This window comes from Scardinius erythrophthalmus (genome assembly GCF_964197995.2).
Source record: "Scardinius erythrophthalmus genome assembly, chromosome: 8".
In the NCBI taxonomy this organism is placed as follows: Eukaryota; Metazoa; Chordata; class Actinopteri; order Cypriniformes; family Leuciscidae; genus Scardinius; species Scardinius erythrophthalmus.
In genome coordinates this window covers 11,404,403-11,427,696 of record NC_138228.1, presented here as the reverse complement: position 1 = coordinate 11,427,696, position 23,294 = coordinate 11,404,403, and the positions used below count along the sequence as shown (strand labels likewise).

The 23,294-nt window shown below is 36.1% G+C and overlaps 2 protein-coding genes across 3 annotated transcripts in view; one reads left to right on the top strand and one right to left on the bottom strand.

The window, feature by feature from the left end:
* Window positions 1-404: 404 nt before the first annotated feature.
* fam169b (family with sequence similarity 169 member B) lies at window positions 405-9,767 on the bottom strand. Of its 2 annotated transcripts, none has more exons than XM_081372388.1 (10): window positions 5,242-5,312; window positions 3,354-3,445; window positions 2,953-3,077; window positions 2,723-2,825; window positions 2,553-2,638; window positions 2,282-2,456; window positions 2,026-2,208; window positions 1,029-1,157; window positions 783-853; window positions 405-654 (listed from the first exon to the last, which is right to left on the bottom strand). In XM_081372388.1, exons 2-10 carry the CDS (start codon window positions 3,436-3,438, stop codon window positions 538-540), a joined length of 1,074 nt encoding a protein of 357 aa, XP_081228514.1. In that variant the 5' UTR covers window positions 3,439-3,445; window positions 5,242-5,312; the 3' UTR covers window positions 405-537. The 2 variants fall into 2 exon arrangements, with proteins under 2 accessions (XP_081228514.1, XP_081228513.1); XM_081372387.1 differs by lacking the exon at window positions 5,242-5,312 and adding an exon at window positions 9,696-9,767 and having other exon boundaries at window positions 406-654.
* igf1ra (insulin-like growth factor 1a receptor) overlaps window positions 8,554-23,294 on the top strand; it is a 110,106-nt gene continuing 95,365 nt past the window's right edge. The window contains exons 1-2 of the mRNA XM_081372386.1: window positions 8,554-9,450; window positions 21,189-21,752. Coding sequence (XP_081228512.1) covers window positions 9,357-9,450; window positions 21,189-21,752 — 658 coding nt within the window. The 5' untranslated portion in view covers window positions 8,554-9,356. The remainder of the gene's footprint in view (window positions 9,451-21,188; window positions 21,753-23,294) is intronic.

Sequence of the window (23,294 nt, the reverse complement as noted above, 5' to 3'; positions counted from 1 at the left end):
ATATAAATGTAACAAATTATAATAATAATAATAATAATAATTATTCCAAATTTTGATAATCATAAATACATGCTATAATAAATTATATGAATATTACAATATAAATGTATAAGAAAGGTAATAATTTCTGAGGGAAAAAATAAATAAGGTTGAGGCCAATATAAACAATATAAACTTTTTTTCTGTTTGGTATTGTAACTTGACCTCAGCTTGACTTGACCCTAATTAGCAGGACCCGATTAGACTTGCTTGAAGTGAACCACTGACTTGACTTGGTTTGTGTGTAGCCTACTGCGACTTAGACTTGCTTGAGACTTGATGGTAGGGGACTTGAGACTTACTTGTGACTTGAACGTGTGTGACTTACTCCCACCTCTGCTCTATGGTAATAAAGATCAACCCATAAAGCATTACATATTTTTATTAAGAATTTGCCCATATCTACATCCTTGTAGAGATGCATCTTGAATATTTGGGCTCTCTGTTATGGCTTTCAAAGGACATTGCCTGTCTAAGACCTTTCTGGACACATGAGTGTTAAGCCCGGGCTTTTTTAAAGCAGATCCCTGTGTTGGACTGATCTGCTGGTCGCTTCTTTTCCAAGCTTGATGTGTCTTTGAGACTGACTGATGAGCCACATTGTTGCAGAATTCCCTGAAGAAATGAGTAAGACAACAAAGAATGATTAATTTTATTATTATATTTGAACGGAGAACAACTTACGGTAACAGGCAGTAAACGGTCACTAGATAAGCTTATATAAACGCATGATAACATCATACCTCTTCTTCTAAATCAGCTTCCCTTCTTCCGTGACTATATGAGCTGTGTGGACTCTGCTCTGAGTTTCCACCTGTAAAAAGCACCACCTCTGAGATAAAGTGCCCTGATCATTGCAATAACACCCACAAAGTCTCTATAACGCACAATAAAACACAAGTAAGTATTCAGAATCAAAACCATTTGCTCACATGCTTTGAGTCAAATTACTCATGTCTTGCTTTATTACCAAACCAATGTAGCCTTACAGTGTTTTGGGAGGTCCCGCATCTGGATATTTAACCACACATTGCGTCTCTGAGCCCATTCACCAGGGGGTTCCACCTCATAAAGACGGTCTCGTTCTTCTTTGTGGATCCCAAGATACTTCTTGCAAACTGTAAACAATTAGGCCTATTTAAGCAAGTTGTGTAAGCTTTAGTTACCAGGCTTCCATTACATCAATAATAACAGATAAGAGTGGTTTTATTAACATCCAATGAAACCACTGTTATCAGTTCAATGTAAACTATTGATTTCGCATGCACACGGAACAACAATTTAAGGAATTTACTTACAGTTGTCATAACCAAAACGTAGCAGTTATGTAGATAGTCTATATGATATTCTGGTGCCCAGATGGGGCACCAAACTGGATTTTGATTTAGAAAAATCCTGTAACTCTTGCCTGCTTTGGTTTGACTGAACTCTAGTGTTCATTCATAAGGTACACTACTATTGTAAAGTTTGGGGTCAGTATATATATATATATATATATATATATATATATATATATATATATAAAATCCTACTGACCCCCAAACAATTAATACTTTTATTTAGCAAGAATTGTCAAAAGTGACAGTAAAAACATATATAATGCTACAATTTCTATTTCAAATAAATGCAATTATTTAGAATCTATTCATCAAATAATAATTTAAAAAAATTATCACGTTTTGCACCAAGATATTAATAAGCACAATTGTTTTTAACACTGATAATAAGAAGAAATGTTTTGAGCACCAAATCAGCACAATACACTAATTTCTGAAGGATCATGTGACACTGAAGACTGGAGTAATGATACTGAAAATTCAGCTTTGCCATCAGGAATACATTACATTTTTAAATATATTAAAATAGAAAACAGTTATTTTTAAATTGTAATAATATTTCACATTATTCCCGGATTGTATAGTATTTTGATCAAATAAATGCAGCCTTGGAGGAGAGAAAAACTTTTGACCGTTAGTGTATACATACCTCCATACATGCCAGGAGACATAGGAAAGCTAATTCCCAGAATGCCCTCGGAGGGTTGGGACAAACAGAAATCCTCCAGCATCTGTAAAGCAAGCCCGGTCCTTCTCCAGTGAGAGCGAACAAACACAGTGTCCAGCACAGGGAGCTGATAACTCTGACCAGTGCAACCGTCACACAGGCTGCCTATGAAAAAACACAATAAACCTTTTTTCCCCTATTTCTACACCAAATTTCTAAGCATGCAAAAGGAAATTACCCTTTATTTTGACGGTGTAAAACCCAACTGCCTCTCCATTTTGCCAGAGAATTTTACCATGTTCCCACAAGGAATAGGCAGAAAAATATAGGTCTTCTCCAAGAGGCCTTTCCAGAATTCCAAATATAACTTCGCTGAGCAGGAATAGCACAACTCTCTCCATCACTGACTCCACCTGGGATGACAAGAACTGTCAGAGCTCTCCTGGAAATGGTGACAATGTTAAACATTGCTAAATGAAAGAAAGTTTACCAAACTAAGTGCTACTCACTAACACAAGTCCACATCTTGATTTGTTCGATGTCTTCAAAACATCACCAACAGGCCACCATTTGCCTTGCAAGTACACAGCAACCACTAAAAGTATAGGCTATATATTATCCAAATGTAGTAGGATGACACAAAACAATATTAAGAGGGGAAACGTAACATTCTCTGGACCTTGTGTTTCATCCTTAGGTGTGTGAAGGGCAAGAATAAAATGTGATAAATCACCATCTCTCAGAAATGCAAGCCGACCAATGTTTTCACAGGTTACTTCCACCTGTTAGCACAAATATCACCCTTTTATGAGGAATTTAAATAATATCTGCCATTATTGCTGATTATAGGCAACTCTCAAATTTTTTAAAACTAAATTCTGTATTGCATGCAAGTGTATTTCCTCTCACTTTCTCTCCATGAGGAAGGGTGAAAAGCCCAGCACCATCTGACTGAACACTGGACAGGTATTCGTCACATCCTGTGCTCAGCTTGCTATAATGCTGCACTGGTAGATCCACTGGATAGGGTTTCACTGGGGAAAAAAACGACATTTGACATGTTTACACAATCAATAACACGAGTTTTTAATTCCACGATGGCATTATGGCACACTTTTCAACAATGTTGAACGACGTCACGTGAAATTAGTAGCACTTTATTGATTGTGACAGAACTGCGCTTTGTGACTATAGTCTGTCAGAGAGGCGTACGTTGAAAAGTAATGCGAAAGCATGTTTTCATGAAAAATAACCCTTTAAACCATGTTTTAACATAATCAATTTTGGGAATGCTCAAAGGAAGCCCATACCTTTAAAACTATTCTCCAGTTTAGAGTTGGATTCCATTTTGATAGTTGTTCGACCTTTGAATGTTTCTAAACAGAACAACGCCATCTAGTGACTAAGAAAAGGGCGAGGAAGAGAAATTCATTCAATAATTTTTTATTTATTGATTTTTAATTATAGATTTCAGGTCTTCGTGACTACATAGGCGGAGACCTGCTTTTATACTGTAGGCTATATAATTCTGTTGCATTTTAGCCTTAGCACATGCGTGTAGTATCATATTAATGTATTAATCATCATCATCAGGATTTATTTCGGTCCTCATACACATTTCTCTTCAATAAATATAGACAATTATCAAAAAAGTAGACTGAAGCTTAGCTTATTGTACATACCCACTACCCAAGTGTCACTTTCACTACTTGATTTAATCTCTCTCTTTCTCTCTCTTTCTCTCTCTCTCTCTCTCTCTCTCTCTCTCTCTCTCTCTCTCTCTCTCTCTCTCTCTCTCTCTCTCTCTCTCTCTCTCTCTCTCTCTCTCCATATATATAAACAATAACAAACATCTCCCAAAACTAAAAGGTACATATGTATTATACATTCAATTGTAAAAAAAAAAAAAAAAAAAAAAAAAAATTAACTTTTCCCCCAAAGTGAACTAGCCTACACATTCTTAATTCCTTGTCACAGTTTTCCACAATTTCACCCCTTTGACCAGTAATATATTTTTTATTTGTACTTGCCATATTCTTACATTGCACACCCATTACAGTCAAAAACTGTATGCTTGACAAAACTGTATTTACTGTATACAAATATATTTTTTAATGAATGTTCAAATGTTTTGAATTTTTCTCTCTCCTCTGGAGATTATTATAGTTTTCTAATAATAATACCATGTATGCTCCCCCCTCCCTTTCTCTCTCCCAACAAATTAAGCATTTAAGGTAACCAAAAAAAAACACCATCCAGTAGTTAGAATGTCAACAAAAATTCCAAACAGTGACTATTCCCCGATTGAGAGGCAGTGTTGCCAGTTTTTACACTGTCCACAAGATGGCGACATCATCATACAAATGTGAAAGAGATATGGAAAAAACATTGAATGCTTTTTTTTTAAACAAACATGTTCTGAGGCACATTCTTTCCCTGCAAAAACATGTTTTAACAACTAAAAGTATAATAAGAACAAAAATGCATAGAAGGTTTGAAAACAAAAACAAGCAAAATAATATATATTTGTTCTCATTCTCCTGTAGTTTTTTTATACGTACATTCTTTCAAATTGTACAAGAACTGTTAATCAAAGGGTTACAATCTTATAATATAACCTTTGTTGTTCTAGAACAGCCAGAAATTGCAATAAAAATATCAGGCAAAACTGCATGACCATATTATCAGCATATAAGACACTATATACATATTTTAGTTTGTTTTGATGAGAGCCTTGATGTTTCATTTAATACAAATGCACTGTTCTTTGCAGTGAGCTCCTTTTGACCTCGTTTTACTCTTCTTAAAACTGCAGTCATGCTGCTGTACACTTCTAGTCTCTCCTGCTATGGAAAATGCATTCTGCGTCCGTTTTATTCCCATCTCTCTTCATCTCCATTACCCATAAACCACTAACTTCCCACTGAGAAATTGCAGACATTTCTGAAATTCCTTTCACTAGGAAAGGCTAGCTTGGATTGTTAAATATGATTTTGTAAAGCTGAGAGAGGAGGAGAGATTTTGTAAAGATAAAATCAGTTTATCCTTTAAAAGGGATTGACTGTGCGTACATTTGGCATGAGAGTAAATACTGCAACAAAGCAAATTAGGCAAAAGACTTTAAATGCAAATCACCTACATGGTTTCTGTTTAAGATGTAAAACAGGATCTAGCTTTGCATATCAGTGAGTTTCATACTTGTTTTCCTTCCTTGCTTTGTCATCAGGCTGTTTTTGTAACCCATGCGGGATTCCTTGAGTTTCTTCAATCTGTGTCACATGAACAGACATTACAAGAGGATTATGACATTGGCCTTGGCTATGCTGAACCCTGGCCTACTTTGTAAAGATGACACTGACAAAAAAAAAAAAAAAAAAAAAAAATGCCATTCTCACTTGTCTAGACTAGATTATCATGCAACATAAATATATGGTCAACAACAAATATGAAATGAAAGGCAATTCAATATGTATTTTTTTAAGCTTAGCATTTATTAAGTTTAAAAATGGTTATAAATATGGCAAAAAAAAAATCTGAAGTTTAGGGTTTCTTTTTTATTATAAAGTTGTGTATGTAAAACACATTTAATCAAAGTCGTTAAATTATGATGCAACAGAAACTGTTGCTATTAAAGAAACAAATTTGAATGTCAATCTGTAAAAAAGAGTTGCTGCCTTAAATTTGTAAGTACAATCAACTTAAATGTGTAAGTCATTTCAACTTAAATTATTTGCTCAACTTAAGTAATGTAAAAACGTGAGTTGTCATAACTTATTGATTATATATATATATATATATATATATATATATATATATATATATATATATATTTTTTTTTTTTTTTTACAGTGAAGGTGGATATGTAGCCATAGTAAATTCATGGTTGATTATCTTCTGAAGCTCAGGAGGAACCGCTATAGATAATTCCAGCTAAGCTTTTTAGTGGCAACACAACAATCCAATTGATGAATCAAGGTTCATGTCATCCAAAAGAAGAGCTGACCTGCGTGTTGTCTTAGACTGCTATACCCTTAACTCAGTTTAGTCTTTTAAAATGCAGAGATATACTGTTTAGTAAGGGTCAGAATGATGTATCATGCAAAAAAAAAAAAAAAAGAAAAAAGAGAGAGATTTGTTTTCTATTTGCTGGGAATATTGCAGCAAACACATTCTGTGGAAAGTTTCCCCTCTCAAAATGTTTACCCAAACAGCCCAGACATAAGGAATGTCTCAACTATTATTTACAAAAGAGGAGGAAGCGAATACTTGATGGTCAGTGCTCATCTGCAATAAAAATGTTTGGCTCCCGGTTTAGCGTGTGACAACAATAATAATTGTGATCAAACCAAGCTGCTCCGCAAGAAAAAACAAACTTGTTGCACCCCTCCTGCGGTATATGCTATTTTCTCTCACATGCCTTGACGCTCCCTTCGTTTTCAGCTTTATGTTTTTCAGGAATCTATTTCTGTTCACCCAAACATAATTGTCACCCTCTCCTCTAAATTCCCTTTCCTGTCTGGGCTTAGACAAAATGAGAAACAAACAATGTCATCCCTATTGTCCCTTTGCTGGAAAGGAAAGGTGAAACCAAAGCAAAGGTTTGAATGGAACGTGAAACTGCACAAGGTCAAATTCATACAGAAACTCACATCAAGGGAGTTTAGCTTTTGGTGACTGCGTGCTCTGCTACAAGGGCTTAACTTTGTTTTGCCAGGACGGAGGTAATCTGGGGCACTATCCTTGTGTTTAAGCTTTGTTTTGAGCAAAAATGCATTTTTGTTTTTTGAAAAAGAAGATCTTTGAAAGGAATGTAGCTGGGTCTCTCTGCATGTTATCAAGTCTTTTCCATGTCTACTTCCACATGCTCATTAATCAGTCTGAGATCTTTCACCAATATCTAAATAAATTTCAAAGGAAGTGTCAAAAAGTGTCAGAAAGATCTGTTGTACAAATAATATGGAATTGAAACAGTCTGTGAACATACTGAGGATCGGTTCATGGCCCAATGAGACATGATAAATGCAGCATTTTGACATATGGAGGCGCCAAACACAAAGTTGCATATTAGAAGACACAAGGTCAAGGCGATTTCTCAAAAACAGTCTGAAATATTTTTTGAGTGTGTTTAGACACCTGAAAAAGCATTTCATATTTTAAATGCATTCTATGAATCTAGGCTTGGGTCTCTTTTAATAAGAAAGTTAGTACTATACAGTAATGTTGAACAGAGATGACACTGCTTCATCACGAACGGATGAATGGATTGTAATTATAAATCCGTTCCGTCTCTATGAATGAAATTCTACGTCGGATTTTACATTTAGCTGACAAGACTATGTCATTGGCAAAATATGTGCACTTCTAAAATGTGGACCTGGCTAACTTTTTTTTTTTTTAATATAGCGATTTGATTTCAAATCGTTATCACTGTAGCTAAAATATGAAGATTATAAAAACCAATGCATTCATTTAAAAATCTACATCAATGAATTCGCCTTAACAGTTTAGCCAACCAGAGAGACAAAGTGCAATTTACCTTCCAGAGTTCATTGATTTGGAATTAAATAGGACTGAGTAGCGCAGGCTACTGAAAATAGTTGGTCGGCCTATTGTTAATCTAAATAAAAATCAGTAGGCCTATGCCATAATTGCATAATTCCGACGTGTTTGGTTATTATCATAAAGTAATACATTCGCTTTACTCACACCATGTTCAATCTGGTGTTGATGAAACTCGGAACGCATAAAGTCCACATGGATTTAATATCAGTTTTCCAAGAAATAAACATGGTGCCGTTATTTCCTAAAAAAAAAAAAAAAAAAAAAAAAAAAAACACGCCAATATTATGACTACCGTTTTTTAAAAGTTTGTTGTGGTAATCTATCTATCTATGTAGCCTATCTATCTATCTACACTGTAAAAGTATTGTAGCCTACTGTTTTAAGTAGGCTACTTAACTTGTAACAAGTAACTTTTTACTAGTAAAATTTACTTTAGTACAATTTTTAAGTAATTTCAACTTAAATTACATTAAACTGACTTTTTTTATGAAAATTGCATTATCATAACTTATTGATGATCATATACATTTTTTACAGTGTATCTGTCTCCTGTCTTGCCGTTTGCAAGACAGGAGATCTCTGTTAAGAAAGCTTTCATGCAAGACAGGAGATCTCTGTTAAGAAAGCTTTCAATTTCAAATTAGGATGATTCCACTTAGCCTATACAAATAAAATAACATAATTATTCTTCAAATAGGCTATTATGACAGATCTGATATTGGCATATATTTAGTCTATGTGTAGGCCTATGCTTATTTGTAAATAACAGTGTATTGTAAAATCATTATTGTTACGATTTTCTTGAATTAAACTTAAAAAAAAAAAAAAAAAAAAAACATTTTCCTGTCACCTTGACATTTGGCGCAGACATGGTCTGCAGGAGTCCAGTCCATGTTTTGGGATTCTCTCATTGCTTGGCGTGTTTCTCTGTGCGAGAAGCCGAGTTTTGTTTACAGCGGTGATTCTACTGAGCGGAGACCGTCAGAAGAGTCGTGGACGCCGCCGTGTAGACTTGAGAATCAAACATTAGCCTCACAAGCTATTTATATCTCACAGTTCTTGATTTTTACGTTGCGGAAAACCAAAACCTACGCTCGGGAGCAGCTCACTCTTGCACTTCGACAGAATTATTTTTTTTCCTACCGCAAAACAGACCGACCATGAGAGCGCGTGAAGACGGTAGGGGAGGGTGAGCAGTTGGTGAAACCATTTTTGTCCTGGCGGATATTTTGGATCCAGCCCTGTCGGGAGGCTTTCATTCATACATAAAATACGCTATCCGAGTTGTCAAGCTCTTTGAACGTGACCTCAGAATTCCTCCGTACATCAGTATAGCGTAATTCATCACACACTGGCATAGGCACGTTCACACAAGGTGTTTTTGTTGGAAGAGAAACCGCTCGTTTCTCTGGCTGTACTGCGCGCGTCCCTCTCGGGTTTTCAAGAAATGGAGGCAGAAGATGCAAATTATCGGTCGAGTGAAATTCGTAGCTACGACACGATTGCATCATTTCATTGCTGGCAAGAATAACAGAATGTTTTAATTGATCTTAATGTTTCCATTAAAGAAATATTACATTACCAGTTATCTTTTATCTACTCCCTCCTCGCCTCCCGTTATCTTTACGCGTAAAGGAACTAGCTGCTCATCCAAAGCGGATTCTTCTGGACTTTCTGCTTGCGTACAAGAAGAAACGTCGCATTTTGCTGCGGTTTCACCTTTTTATTTTTTGGAAAACTGATTATTAGGAATGAGATCTGGAACAGCGAGGGATGTTCGGACCTTATTTTGGGGACCTGTACTGTTTCTCTCCACCATCTGCCTCTGGTCTGCACATGGAGAAGGTAAATGCCTTAGTCTAATAAGAAAATGACTCCATATATTATCATTGTCTTGTATTATCGAAACCTTGATTTAAATCGCATCACAGTGGTTATGGACTCATGTTATGTCAAGCATGAGTTTAACTGCATGATGCGTTGCTTTGGATGTTCAGGTATATTCAGAAGGGCCTTAAAACGCGACCCAATTTATTATTGAATTATGACCTACTACTACCATTAAATATTAAAATGCTCCTCATACTAACGCCAAACTTTAGTTTTTTTTCGTCTTGATGTCTCTAGGCCCATCAGTTGATTGTCGTGACATCGGATGTGTTGTGAGTCTAGTGTGCTTTATGAATTATTCATGAGCTGGATCACGTTGGTATTTAGAGGCTAAGTGAGAATTGCCTTATATAAAGCATTTGCCTATTTAATTACTTCATTTAGTCCACACAGGCTGTAAGGTTAAACCATACACGGTAATATTTAGATTTGCTGAATTCAGTGAGTCAGTCGAGCATCACGCAGTGAAGTAAAGGTGATTGACCATGTGCTTGTTTTAAGTTTCTCGATGTCCTCAGGAGGGTCATACTGGGGAGTTTTGTAACACATTTGGTTTCATGGGCTGTAATTCTGTGCTTGTGTCTCAAAGTTTGATATAAAATTCACATATTTATTAACAACAAACTAGAAATTTAACCGTGTAAATGATTCCAAAAGTCCTGTTTTGTTGATAGAAACCATGAACGTTTGCAGTTCAAATGGTAGACATATAAGAAACATTTTAATTTAAAACGGACAATATAACTGGAAGAAATGAAATGAAATTTGGTCTAACAGTTATAAAAACATCTACTCACAATTGGTAGATAAAGCTGATATATTATCATATTTTGTGCTGCCCTTTTACAAGCCTTTTAAGTACATGGAAATTGTTACAAACGACTCTGTCTGGACAGACTTGATATTTTTTAATCTTTTTTTTATTTTTTTGTATAAATATGTATTCTAGATGTGAATATTTTATATCAAATTAAGCTGGAGAACATACTGATTTAGATTATACTAGTTTTGTCATTTAGTGTCCATTAACTCTTTCCTCCAGCATTTAAAGAAAAATAAAGTTGTCAGATTTTTGATAATTTTCACAAAAATGTCATGTCCCCCAGAATATTTTGTTGTATGAATATATGATCATGCAATATGTCAAAAGAAAGAACAGAGCCTCTGCTTTTATTCTAGCTTCATGCATTTTTTTTATCAACACTTGAATGTGGGCAGGTTTAATAAAAAAAGCAAAATTTTGAGCAAAAAGCAGAGAAAATAGAATTGATATGTAGAAATGGAGTAGATCAAGTCCACCAACACCCTCAAAGCTTGCACACTTGTTTCTGCATCTTCTTTGCATATATTTTGATCAGGAGATTCAGAAGATTTGTAATAAAATTAAATATAACAAATAAAATGCCAACAATAAAAAGAATTAGCTAGGTTAGCTGATTGCCTGAAAGTCCATAGATATCTCCGTCAGCTCGTAGTGTCGTTAACACTTTCTCTGACAAGCAGATGCAATGAGACCTCTTTTCCTATTTGTTTGTGATGTTCACATTTCACATACACATTTACTGTCCTACCTTAAAATAGTTTTTTGTTTGTTTTGGGATTAAGGCTTAAAGGGACAGTTCATCCAAAAATGATCATTCTGTAATTTTCTCACCCTGTATGGCTTTCTGTCTTCTGTGAATCATAAAAAAGGCAGATGTTAAGCAGAATTACAGTCTCAGTCACCACCATTCACCTTCATTGTATGAAAAAGATGCAGTGAAAGTGAATGCTGTCAGCTGTTATCATCGATTTTTTTTGTGTTTCACAGAATTGCACTACTTTAATGTTAAACACTTCAGAGAATGAGATAAGTTCATTTATACTTCATGGTCGAAATAAGCGAACGTTTCGTTGGCTGAGAGACTGCAGTGTCAGAGCATTTTGGCTAACTGAATTCAGTCTCTGTCACGGTCACAGCACACGATAAGAGATGATCCGATATAGTCAAGACGGCAAACCTGAAAACGAAATAAATCCCTGTCGTTTGCTTTATCACCTCAAATTGGACTAACATATTTATGTGAAAACGAAACATCCAACCCACAGGGTTTGGTCTGGCAAGGTTTGATTACATTATTATATTGGTAAAATTCAAATTGTTTGTAACCTTTGGATAAAACAAATATTTATTGGATTACAATTGGATTTAGACTTAGTGATTTTGTTTTTGGAATAAGCCCAAGGGAGACTACAAAAATGAGTTTTGTGTCGTGTGGCTTTTTCCAAAGCATATTCATGTATGGTTTTGTGTATTTTGCTATTATTACACACAGAGATTCTTTGTACCGGTGTCTTTTATATCAGGATGTCATTTATTTGTTAGTGATAACATCGTGTTTCACAAGGAAGAAAGGAGAATGAGATAACATGTTATTCCTGCTGTCAATTTTCATGTCTTTCCACAGTTTTAAAACATCTTGTGGTTGGCGGATGTAGTTGTAATGTTTATGCAGCTTAAGGATCATCAAATACCTAATTGTGATTGTGCGGGGGCTGCATTGTAGCATAATGAAGGTGGGCCATTCTTGGGTTTAAACTCCCATTTACATTCAAAAGGAGTTAGGACGCAATTCAAGGCCATTGACCGGAGTGGCCAGTCCCACATCCAGGCCACTGTGAATGTCAGGGGGGTCTGTTTCTCAGCACCCTGCAGAGACCAGGACCACTGGCCCTATACAGAGAGGCTTGTGTGGGGGGTAAGCTCTCACTCTTGGACTCCATCATTGCATTGTCCCGTCTGTCTCTTTCTCATAAAGTGTTGCAAAGACACTCCACTGACAAACTGACTTTAATCAGGGCAAAACTGGTTTCATACTTCTCCACTCCTTGTTTTGTGTCAATTTGTCCATTTTGATGTCATTGATTTGATGTTTTCTGACTTTAAAGGGCTGATTAGAGATTAACTCTTTCATTTAGGCTGGGTATGTTGTGATTAGAAACAAATTGTAGGACACTGGCTAAATAATCAGTTTATGAAGAAGTTTATATTTTTTGTAATACTACATGTTTGGTTATTTGATGTTTTCAGTAGGGATGGCCAATAAGATAAATTCAGATAAATTCTGGCCAATATCAATAAGGTGATAGTTTTTTAAATAATTATTATAAATGGCTGATATTAATATTCTATACTATTTTGCACTAAAACTAAAAATCAATCATTTTAAATGATACAAGTGAATTTAGGCATCACAACATTGTAATCAACAGTCTTATCTATCCATCCATCACCCATCCATCCATCTGTCTGTCTCTTTGCACACTTTATGCTTAGTGCACTGCACATTTATTCCTGTACTAACTGAAAAGATTATAAAATATTCCGTACCTATATCACTAAATTAATGGCCGTGCTCCAAGGGAAGTAATCTTTGGTCTTTTTCATCCTGTTCAGTTTAAAAATCTGGTACGGCTAATAAAATGTAATTTAGCCTCCTTTCAAGTTTCACCACAGTAAACTTTCCATGCCACTTCTTCCAAGTATATGGCAAACAAGCCTCCATGGTCCATTGAGAAAGAGAGGGTGAGCGAGAGGAGAAACATGAGGTTTGAAAATAGAACATGTAAAAATACACGGCAAGGGAAACAGACTTGGTTTTGTTGATTCGAAGACTAGTGAGTTTGTGAATGTTTTATTGGGCTTTAGGCGTTCACACGGACGGCCTCCGGACAGCCTGGCGGCGGAGCAAGAGTCACTGCGTTTGCTGCTGACACAAACTCACACTTTAAAAAAAAAAACCCAGCGAGGGCCAGCATTTGTCAGAACTGCACCTCGTACTCCTGAGATGTGTCTTAAAGTCGAGATTAAAAAATAAATTATTCAGTAATACCCACTCCCACATTCAGCCCCGTATCTTCACAGGCCTCCTCTTGTTGTTAATCTACAGTCATGACTGTATAAAAAGCAGGAGAAAAATGGCTGTCATCGAAGTGAAACATTGAAAAGAGAGAATAGTGGGTGGACTCGAAGTCTTGCACTGTTTATTTGATAGCCCACCTTTGCCTGCTTCAGTCTGTGGCATTTGATATTCTGGTGTTGCTCATTCTTTTCGTGACTAAGGGTGCCTACGCGCTAGAGTTTTCGCTGCGTCAGATAACGCTCCGAAACCATTGAATTCAACGGGGCTGATTTGCGTTGAATTTCAAACTTCTCCTCCTCTTTCAAAACTGCATCCTACTCATGTAATGCTTTCTCTAGTGTGTAAGCGCCCTCAGGCTGAGCGAGTCTATTCCTATGACTCAGACGTGCGCCGTAGTGACCAACGCTTCTCTCTCTCTCTTCCTATTTCTTTATGTCTCCCCATCCCTTGTTCTGGTTCTGCTGAGTTGTGCTTCATCCTCAATGTGGGAGCGTTCGTGCCTTTTCATCCGGTACAGCACTGCGCTCTGAGTCACTCCCGCTGCCCCTGAATCTGTGTCACTGTGCTAGTTCGTGCCTCGCTGCTGGAGTCAAACGGTCTTAAGGCTTCAGTAAGCAGCCAGATGAGGTATTTGCTTAATTAAATGTTAATTTAAAATAGGTCTGTGTGCAGTGACCACCCGTAGATCATTGAACACAGTGAGTGCGGCGGTTGTATTTGTTATTTTAAAGGATAGTTCTCCTGAAAATGAAGATTGTCCTCATTTACTCACCCTCATGTTGTTCCAGACCTGTATGACTTTCTTTTGGAACACAAAAGAAGATATTTTGAAAAATATCTCTGGTGTATTTTTGTCCTATAATGAAAGTCAGTGTGACCCAGTGTTGTTTTGGACCCCATTTAACTCTTTAACATTCTTTAAAATATCTGGATTTGTGTTGTGATTCACACAGGTTCAAACTTCAACCCGAATGTTAATAAATCATGAATAATTTTTACTAGGCATGCACAATATACAGTACCATTCAAAAGTTTGGGGGTTGCTTTTTATACTCGCCTCCAAGGATGCATTTATTTGATCAAAAATACAGCACAAACAATAATAATGTGAAATATTACTACTAAAATAAGTGTTTTCAATTTGAATATATTTTAAATTCTAATTTATTTCTGATTGTAATTTATTTTTAATTAATTTTATTTCACATGATTCTCCTGAAATCATTCTAATATACTAATTTGGTACTCAAGAAACAGTATTATAATATATATTATTTTAATTATAAATAAGAAACATTATTATATAATATAAATCAGTATTTATTTTTCTTTGAGAATAGTTCAAAAGAACAGCATTTATTTTAAACAGAAACAATTGCTGAATAAAAGTATTAATCTCTTTAAATGTATTTATTTATCCATATCGGTTGATATTGGAGATTTAATTGATTTAAAAAAAAAAAACATTTATTTAATTTTAATATTTTTTTAAAGCACTTTATAAACACTGTTAAATGTAATCATTAGCAAATCATAATTTTCCAAATTGCTGTATTCCTTAAAGTCACTTGTAGCATCTAAAACGATTGGCTTTGGTTTAGATTAGTTGTTATTTTTAATTTATTTATACAGAATAGAGTAGAATTTAAATTTCCGCTATTTATCGGTTACCAACAATAACAATTATCAGTATAATATCGGTAAAATCCAGATTTGTTATACTGTTGCATTATTTCTTTTTTTACTTTGAGGAACTTGAGGGTTTAAGTCTTTAGGATTTTTGAAAGATACGAGCCGCTCTGTGTGGGTGTGTTTCTGCACTATTAGTTGACCCCTATCTTTCGTAAACCTCTGCCTCAGCAACATACCATGTTGTTCCATCTTTCAGGCAGAGTTTTGCTAGCTGAGAATGCGAGGGGGGGCATAGGTGTTGTATTACTAGTTGGGCTCTGACATATGAGCTGGTGCTTTTGAAGTGAGGGCTATTGAAGGGAAGTGTAGCACCAGACCAGTGGTCAGATGACTTCCAGCATGTGGGGGATTAAACAGCAGTTGAGGTGGCAGGTGTGAGCGCTGCGGAGCACAAACCAGGATCTTGGTCGTGCTCCCCTGTGCCCCCTTACTGCGGGGCTGACTCAGGACCCCCATCGCAGAGGTCTAATGCAAAGCGCTCTTTGAATTCGGGCCAAGAAAGAGGAATTAACTCTAAATGTCAGCGTTTTGTTGTTTCCGCAGGAAGGTGCAGGAAATGCACTGCCTATAAGTGCATGTTGAAAGATGTTTGGCTGGTGGCGTTTAAACCTTGGACGAATTCCAAACTGCCTTTTTGCGCCCTTGAAGTGTGTTGCAAGAAGGTGACGCTACTTGAAGGTGACGCTACTCGAAGGGTCTTAATGAAAGTTAGTTAATGAATCCTTTCACGAAGGGCCTGCTAGTGAAGAGTACATGCTATTGTCACTTTTAAAAAGTATTTTTTTCTTAAATATTCAAAAGTTTGGAATAAAAAAATAAATGAATGCTTTTTTTCAGCAAGGGTGCATTTAAAAGCATGAAAAGTGATAGTAAAGACATTTATAATGATACAGATATTTTGATCTCAAATAAATACTTTTCTTTGAACTTTCTTTTCATCAAAGAATGAAACTCATTGTTCATGATTCTAAAATATGCATTACATCAGTTTTCAAAAGATTTTTAAAAACACCTTTTTTTTAAGCTTTATTTGTCAAGAACCCGTATTCTTCCAAACAGTCACATGAGACCGTATGTGACATGCACCCTTCTCAATTCAGTTGCTTTGCCTAGTGATGCTCACTTTCAAGTGAAATTAGCTTCTTATCTTGTGTGTGACCAAGCTTTAAAACCAGGAAGAGTTTTGTCACCCAACAATGCTTCACCAGATAACCGTGCAAGTGCGGGAAAACCGCTAAAATAGTGTTGTTTTCCGAGAACGATTACTCAAAGTGGTTTCAGTAACCTTTGATAATCTCTTGAAGATATGAATCGGTCCCACAAGGGTGGTCATTTTCTTTAGGTCATTTTAACAGCTGCAATTAAGACGTACTGTAGTGTGGGGCTTTTGGTTTCAAATAAATTGCTGTGTACTTTTCTCATTTGTAAATAAGATCTGATGGATGGACAAGTGAAGCCAGTAGGTTACAGACTAGATCTCAAGAAAGGCAATACTAGATAAGTCTTGTTTTTCCCTCGTCTATCCAAGAGGTACAGGGATTCCTGTGGAAGGCCAGCAAAAGGTTATCAAATGTTAACAGCAAGAGTTGGATTTCAGACCAGTATGTTTGCAGCGTGGTGTGAAAACCACAGTGAATGAATGACTCTCCTGGGTTACTATTTGCTCCTAGTGAAAGATAAGCACTGTAGGCACTTGTGTTTTGCAGTTGAATAGTGCTGATATTGGGCATTTTTTAATTATCGGCATCAAGTTTGGTGTCTGTTTGGTCGATGTGTCGTAAGGGGGGCTTTTATTTTGACAGCAGGGGGACTTTTTATCTTTTGAATATCTAATAAACATTTCATTTCACAAACCTTGCAGACTTTGTTGAATCCAGCTCTGAGATCTTCTGAAGTGTGCATTTGTAGACTGCGTGAACTAGTAAATTCTGTACATTGCAGTCGGTACGTGCGAGTTCGTGTTTCACACAAACTCTAAACCCTTGAAAAAAATCAATATCGGTCGACCACTACAGTTGAATTTTGCGTGCTGGTAAGACAACAATCGCAGGTGACATAAATAAGAGCTGAGCCCATGACCTCTCAGGGAGGATTGGCCAGATAATATGGACTGATTCCTGATGATTATAGCTGAACGCAGAGCTGAGCACAATCCTCTTAGGGAAAATGATTTGAGGACCTTAACACTCCTGCTCACTTGTGAGGTTGTGTGGGAAGGATGTGAAAGCTTTCCTTTGTATTAAGTTTCTTTCTCTTAAAAAAAATGGAATAAGCTTTTGTGACCATTTCAAACACACATTTATAATATATCCCAGAGTAGCACTTTACACAATATTAGTTTTGGGCAACGTACGTTATGCAAGTGGGTCATAATGACCGTAATTGTCATTTAATCTGGACCCCAGAGTTTATGATTTGAACAGAATGAATGAATGAATGAGGAATTTATATAGCTCTTTCATATGTACTACTGTACACCCAAAACGCTTTACAGTCATATCAGGGGATCTCTCCTCAACCACCACCAGTGGAATAAGACGCATATGTCCTCTCCGATGTACCTTGCAGCCAATGAGTGGGTTTCATTTGTGTTTTTGACTACACACATTCTCAACTCAAGTTGTTATGGTTTGTTTGAGTGGTAGAGACTGACTGATATAAAAAAAATCTCAACTTTAATAATTATCGTTTAACTTGTAATTGTCAATAACTTGTAATTGTTTTATTTGTGCATTTTTTTTTAATAATGAGAACATTAAATATTATTATTTGTAACTAAATTTTTTCCATTATAATACTCTGTTTTGTCCTGTTTTGTCCAAAGCTGCATTGATTTGATAAAAAAAACAGTAATGTTGTGAAATACCGTTTAAAATATATTTTTTTAAAGAGAAATGTATTCCTTTGGGACTCTAGAAATCCTTCTAAAATACTGATTTGTTACTCAAGAAACATTTCTTATTGGAAAACAGTTGTGCTGCGTAATATTTTTGTGGAAACCATACCAAAATATATTTAGGATTCTTTGATGAAAAGAAAAGTCTGCATTTGTTTGAACTAGATTTTTTTGTAACTTTATATAATTGTTTTACTATCACTTTTGTTCAATTAAATGCATCCTTGCTGAAAAAAAAAATAATTTTTTTTTTTTTTGGGGTATTTCTGTATAATTTATATTATAATAGTCTAATATTTCGGTAGTTTTTCCATGTTATCCCCTGTAGTGTGTTTTTTCTTACATCAATGACAATTTTTGTTTATTGATTAATTGATTTAGCTGTAAATGACAGATAAAACCAGAAAAGTATTAATAAGTCAGTCATGGTCTGTGTGTATGAAAACAAAAGTCTGAAAAAAAAAAAGGAAATGTATGAGAATGATGGTACTTCGTTAATAATAAAATGTATATCAGTAAGCACTTTTACACTCCCAATTTGATGTATATTGAGTGAAAATGGGTAATTATGAAGAGAAATTTAGAACATGAATCGACTGGAGAACAAGAAGTCAATATTTTTGTAGGATAATCTTTGAAAACATGTAGTCCTCCTTTTAGAAGGAAACTGTCCTTTGGGTGCAGACCGGTTGCACTAGATCCTTCACCTGTAAAATCTGACTTTTTGAAAGCAACACCAACATGATAAGGGTGGAGAAGGGTTCAGATGCTTCTCTGACTGGCTGTGTTTATGGAACAGCCGGATCTTTGGAAAGGGAATAGGAACTGGGTGAGCTCTTTGGCCTTGGATAATCCTTGATGATTCAATGTGGAGGTCAACTGGTGGGCATGTTTGTGTCAGTTGGCTTCACGCTTCTTGTGTGGCAGTTTTAGGAGACATGAGACTTTTCAGCACGTTACATGTTTTTTTTTAAATCGGTTTCTGAGGCAAAAAGTTTTTTTAGGTGTGCATGTTTTCCAATTCAAATATCCTTTTAGCTGTTAAATAACCTTTGAGCCATTTTGACATGCTGTCAGGTGTTTTGTGTCACTGCATAAAAACTTCTTCTACTTTCGTGTAACTGACAGACACCATGTCTTTGTCTCTCTCCCACTGTGTGTCTCCCTCTTTGTGTCTTTCCAGACCGCCTGAATTTATTAATGGATCCAACCGGAACTGAGGACTAAAGTTTCTCTTTATCAACAAACAAATTAGTCTTTGTGTGAGTCACTCCGGCTCTCCTCCCTCTCCCGGGATTGTGAAGGAGAAAAAAAAAAAAAATGCCGCAATGAAACAAAGGAGACATGCAGCTCCATGACTCCCAAGTGCAGCCCTGGGGCATTTGCGATGATACGGAAAGCAAATGCTATTTTTTTTCGTGGAGCAATCATTTCCGTTCTAAATTTAGATGAGCGTAATACACTGTCAGGAGCAAATAAAGATCTTTTTTAAACAACACGCTTGCTATTTTTGGCACACCAAACCTCACATGGGATTTAGATTCATGAAGCGTGTCATTTTCACAGGAAATTCGTGTCAGGAAAAGCGGTTTCCACTCCTGTCAGAATAATGCACAGTAGGCAATCTGAGATTGTTGAAATTTTGACCTTTCTGCATTACTCAAAAGTTCACCATCTTCTGCGTCTCGCAGTGGGCTATTTAGATTGTGGTTGTAAAGAGAGATTGATAAGGTTGTTTCTGTGTGGGACCATGCGTTCTGGCAGCCATGGCTGTTTTTTGTTGTTGTTGTTTTTTACGTGGCAGGGAGAAACATTTCCATTTGTCTCATAGAGTCTCTGTGATATTGTCTGTCTCTATCAGAGGAGGTGACCTAAGCCTCTCTAAGAACATAAAAGGTTTAGCTAAAGGAGCTCATTTGTCAAGAGTATTCTTCTGCTGATCTCCATCCCCTTCTAGGACACCATACATTTGTTTTGTTATTGTTGGATGTGAATTACTCCTCTAACTGTAGATTGTAGTAGGTAAATCTTCTTGACCTTTCATATTGTACCTTTTGTTAGGTTCATGCTACTGTTTAACGTTTTGGCATTTGCTTAATATAAATCTTTAGCTCTTCAAAGTATTACGCATGAAAATGTGGATATTGGTCGGCATATAAGGAAAATTCACCTATTTTAGAAGTTCATGTTCATGTTGAAGTTACTGTGATTCATTCATGGGTTTCATTTTTGTATTTTCTTTTGACGTCATAGTTTTTAATCAAAATCTTCTTGTGAAAACATCAGACTTCTCACTGATGACATTTCTTTGGCTTTTCCAATAATTTAGTCCTTTTATACCCCGCCCCTTCACAATCGACTGCAAGCTCACATTCATTTTTGAGTGGAATGCCAACATTTCAAAATCCATTTCAGAACTGATTGGTAGAACCAAGTTCCTGCCAATTTTTATTTATTTTTTTACTCAGATGTGTGTCATAATATTGGAAAAGAATCAGTCGCTGCTTCCGTTTCATCACTACTTTAAATCCAATATATCTGTAGTTTTTCCCCTGTAGTGTTTTTTTTTTCCTTAAAATAATGGGAATTTTTGTTTATACTATTGATTCCTTGATTTAGCTGTAAATTACCATAAAAGTATTAATTAATCAATCATGGCCTGTGTGTGTGAAAACCAAAGTCTGAAAATTAGGGAAATGCATGAGAATGAAGGTACAGGCCTACAGATGTTTCGGCTATTTTAGTTTTTCAGTGATTTTAAAGAGAGAAAAATAACTAGCTGCAGCATTGATATAAAGTGGCAACACAGTCAATCCTAAGAGTGCTACGGTGTCCAAGGGTTATATAGGATAACTTGGCAGATCCCTTCTAAGCCGCTGTAAAAGAGCATGCTCTGAGATTATTTTATCACAAGTGACACTGGATACTTCAGTTCTGACTAAATTCAAGTCATGCTTTTGTAGATGTTTGTCCACCAGAGAGGTGTGCTTTTGTTGGAAAGTTAATATCCTTTATTTATTCCATCACGATATCCTCGAAATAAATCTCCTCAATATTTATGTTTATTTTTTCTTTATTCATTTCTTTTAATAAAGAAATGCATACATTATCAATGTAATTATCAATGTTAATAAAGAAGCTTTACAACGTTCAGTTTTGATAATAATAGTCTAACTGTACTGTTTTTTTGCTCTCCATTCCAGTCTGTGGTCCTCACATTGATATCCGCAATGACATCAGTGAGTTCAAGAAGCTGGATAACTGCACGGTGGTGGAAGGCTACCTGCAGATCCTTCTCATTGGAGACAAGAATAACAACCTCAACCAGGAACACTTTCGCTCCCTGTCTTTCCCCAAGCTGACCATGGTCACCGACTACCTTCTCTTGTTCCGTGTCTCTGGCCTGGACAGCCTCAGCATGCTCTTCCCCAACCTCAACGTCATCCGAGGACGCAACTTGTTCTATAACTACGCCCTGGTCATCTTCGAAATGACCAGCCTGAAAGATATCGGCCTCCACAACCTGAGGAACATCACCAGAGGGGCCATCAGAATCGAAAAGAACCCGGAGCTGTGTTACTTAGACTCGGTGGACTGGTCGCTCATTATGGATGCAGAGTTTAACAACTACATCAATGGGAACAAGCAGTCCAAAGAATGCGGTGATGTTTGTCCAGGTATCATGGAGGACAGACCGCAGTGCATTAAGACCAGCTTCAATGACAACTACAGCTACCGCTGCTGGACCTCCAACCACTGCCAGAAGGGTAAGAACTTGCCAACCAGACCTGATCTTGCGAATGTTTGATTTATTTCAGGTTTTATTTCTGATGGATTCACATCTCCTGGCATTTCATATATCGTTCCTTCACATGGGATTTGAATGAATAGTGAAATGAATTGTGAAACTGAATGAGGCTTGATTTGCATAAGATAAAGCTGAGTTTAGCTAAATCGATAGAGGGATGCTGTTTACTTTGCTTGGGAACTGGAGGTCTGCCTCTTTGGCAGGATCTTGTCAGGTAAATATTTGGTTAGTGTAATCTATGTTGTGTTGAGAGAGTTATGACTAGACTGTCTACCAATTCATCAACGGCTTTGACAGTAGCTGAAGACAGAGAGCCCTAAAACAAAACAAGGTTTTCTGTGACCTGAGGTGATGTTCTGTTAGGAGTTTTACACAACAAATTGTGCTGGATAATAATTACCTTTATTCATTGGATAACTGACCAGATGCATTTTGTACTTATTAATTACTAATGATACATTGATATAATTAGCCAATATTTGGCCACTTTGAGATTATTTCAGTGTGCTTCTAACCATATCTGATAACTGTTTCCACTTGGCAGATTAATGGACTAGTCTCATTTCGCAGTGTTTTTTTATTTTTTAGCAAAGAAATTTGAGTGAAGAATTTATTCATTAAATCCACTTGTTTTTGAAGTATCAAGTGAAAATTCTTTGAGAATTGCACATCCTTTCAGTTTATTTAAGATCTATTGTGTGGTTGGTTTGAAGCTCGTCTATGGCTTATTGTGCACTATTGATAAACCAATATATCAGTCAGGGTAATAATTTGGCCATTTTTAAGATTTAAGTTTTTTTTTTTTTTTTTTTACTGACACATTGTCAAAAGTGTTTCTGGTTTCAGTATTTGTTTGGTGAATTTTGAGTAAATGTTGGGTAAAATATATATTTTTATTTCAGAAAGTTTGTTTACATCAGACGTTGACTATTGGAAAATGCATAATGGTCAGCCACTATACCAATAACAGTGCTCCTAGACACATTGTTAAAGAATAGGCTAATGTACTTTTTCAGTTATTTTTGAGGAAAGTGTGAGTGAAATTTGTGTGCATATTATTTAAAAAAACACATCAGTTGACCTCTAATTTCTAAATGTTTTCGTTTTATATTTATTAAATGGACATCCTTTGATTAATTTCATGTTTTTTTGTAGATGAAATCTCTTATGTGTAGATTCAAAACTGCTCTGTTTACTGCAAGGAATTAATGGGCTTGAATTAGGATGATGATTTGGCTAGATACCTCAATAGTACTTTGATGCCCCAAACGCAGATTTTTTTTTTTTTTTTTTTTGGTGTGGATAGGATTGATAGAATGTGAGAAAATCATCTGGCTGAGGCCAAAATATCTTCATCTACGATTTCTTATCTCTGTAGTCATGAGGTCAGTAGATATGAATGCCAGTGTGTCCCTTACATCTGACTGGGAATGCCTGGGAAAATGAACTACCCCTTATGAATGTTTGCTCCCTCTTCCTCTCCCAAGCACACAAGAATGGT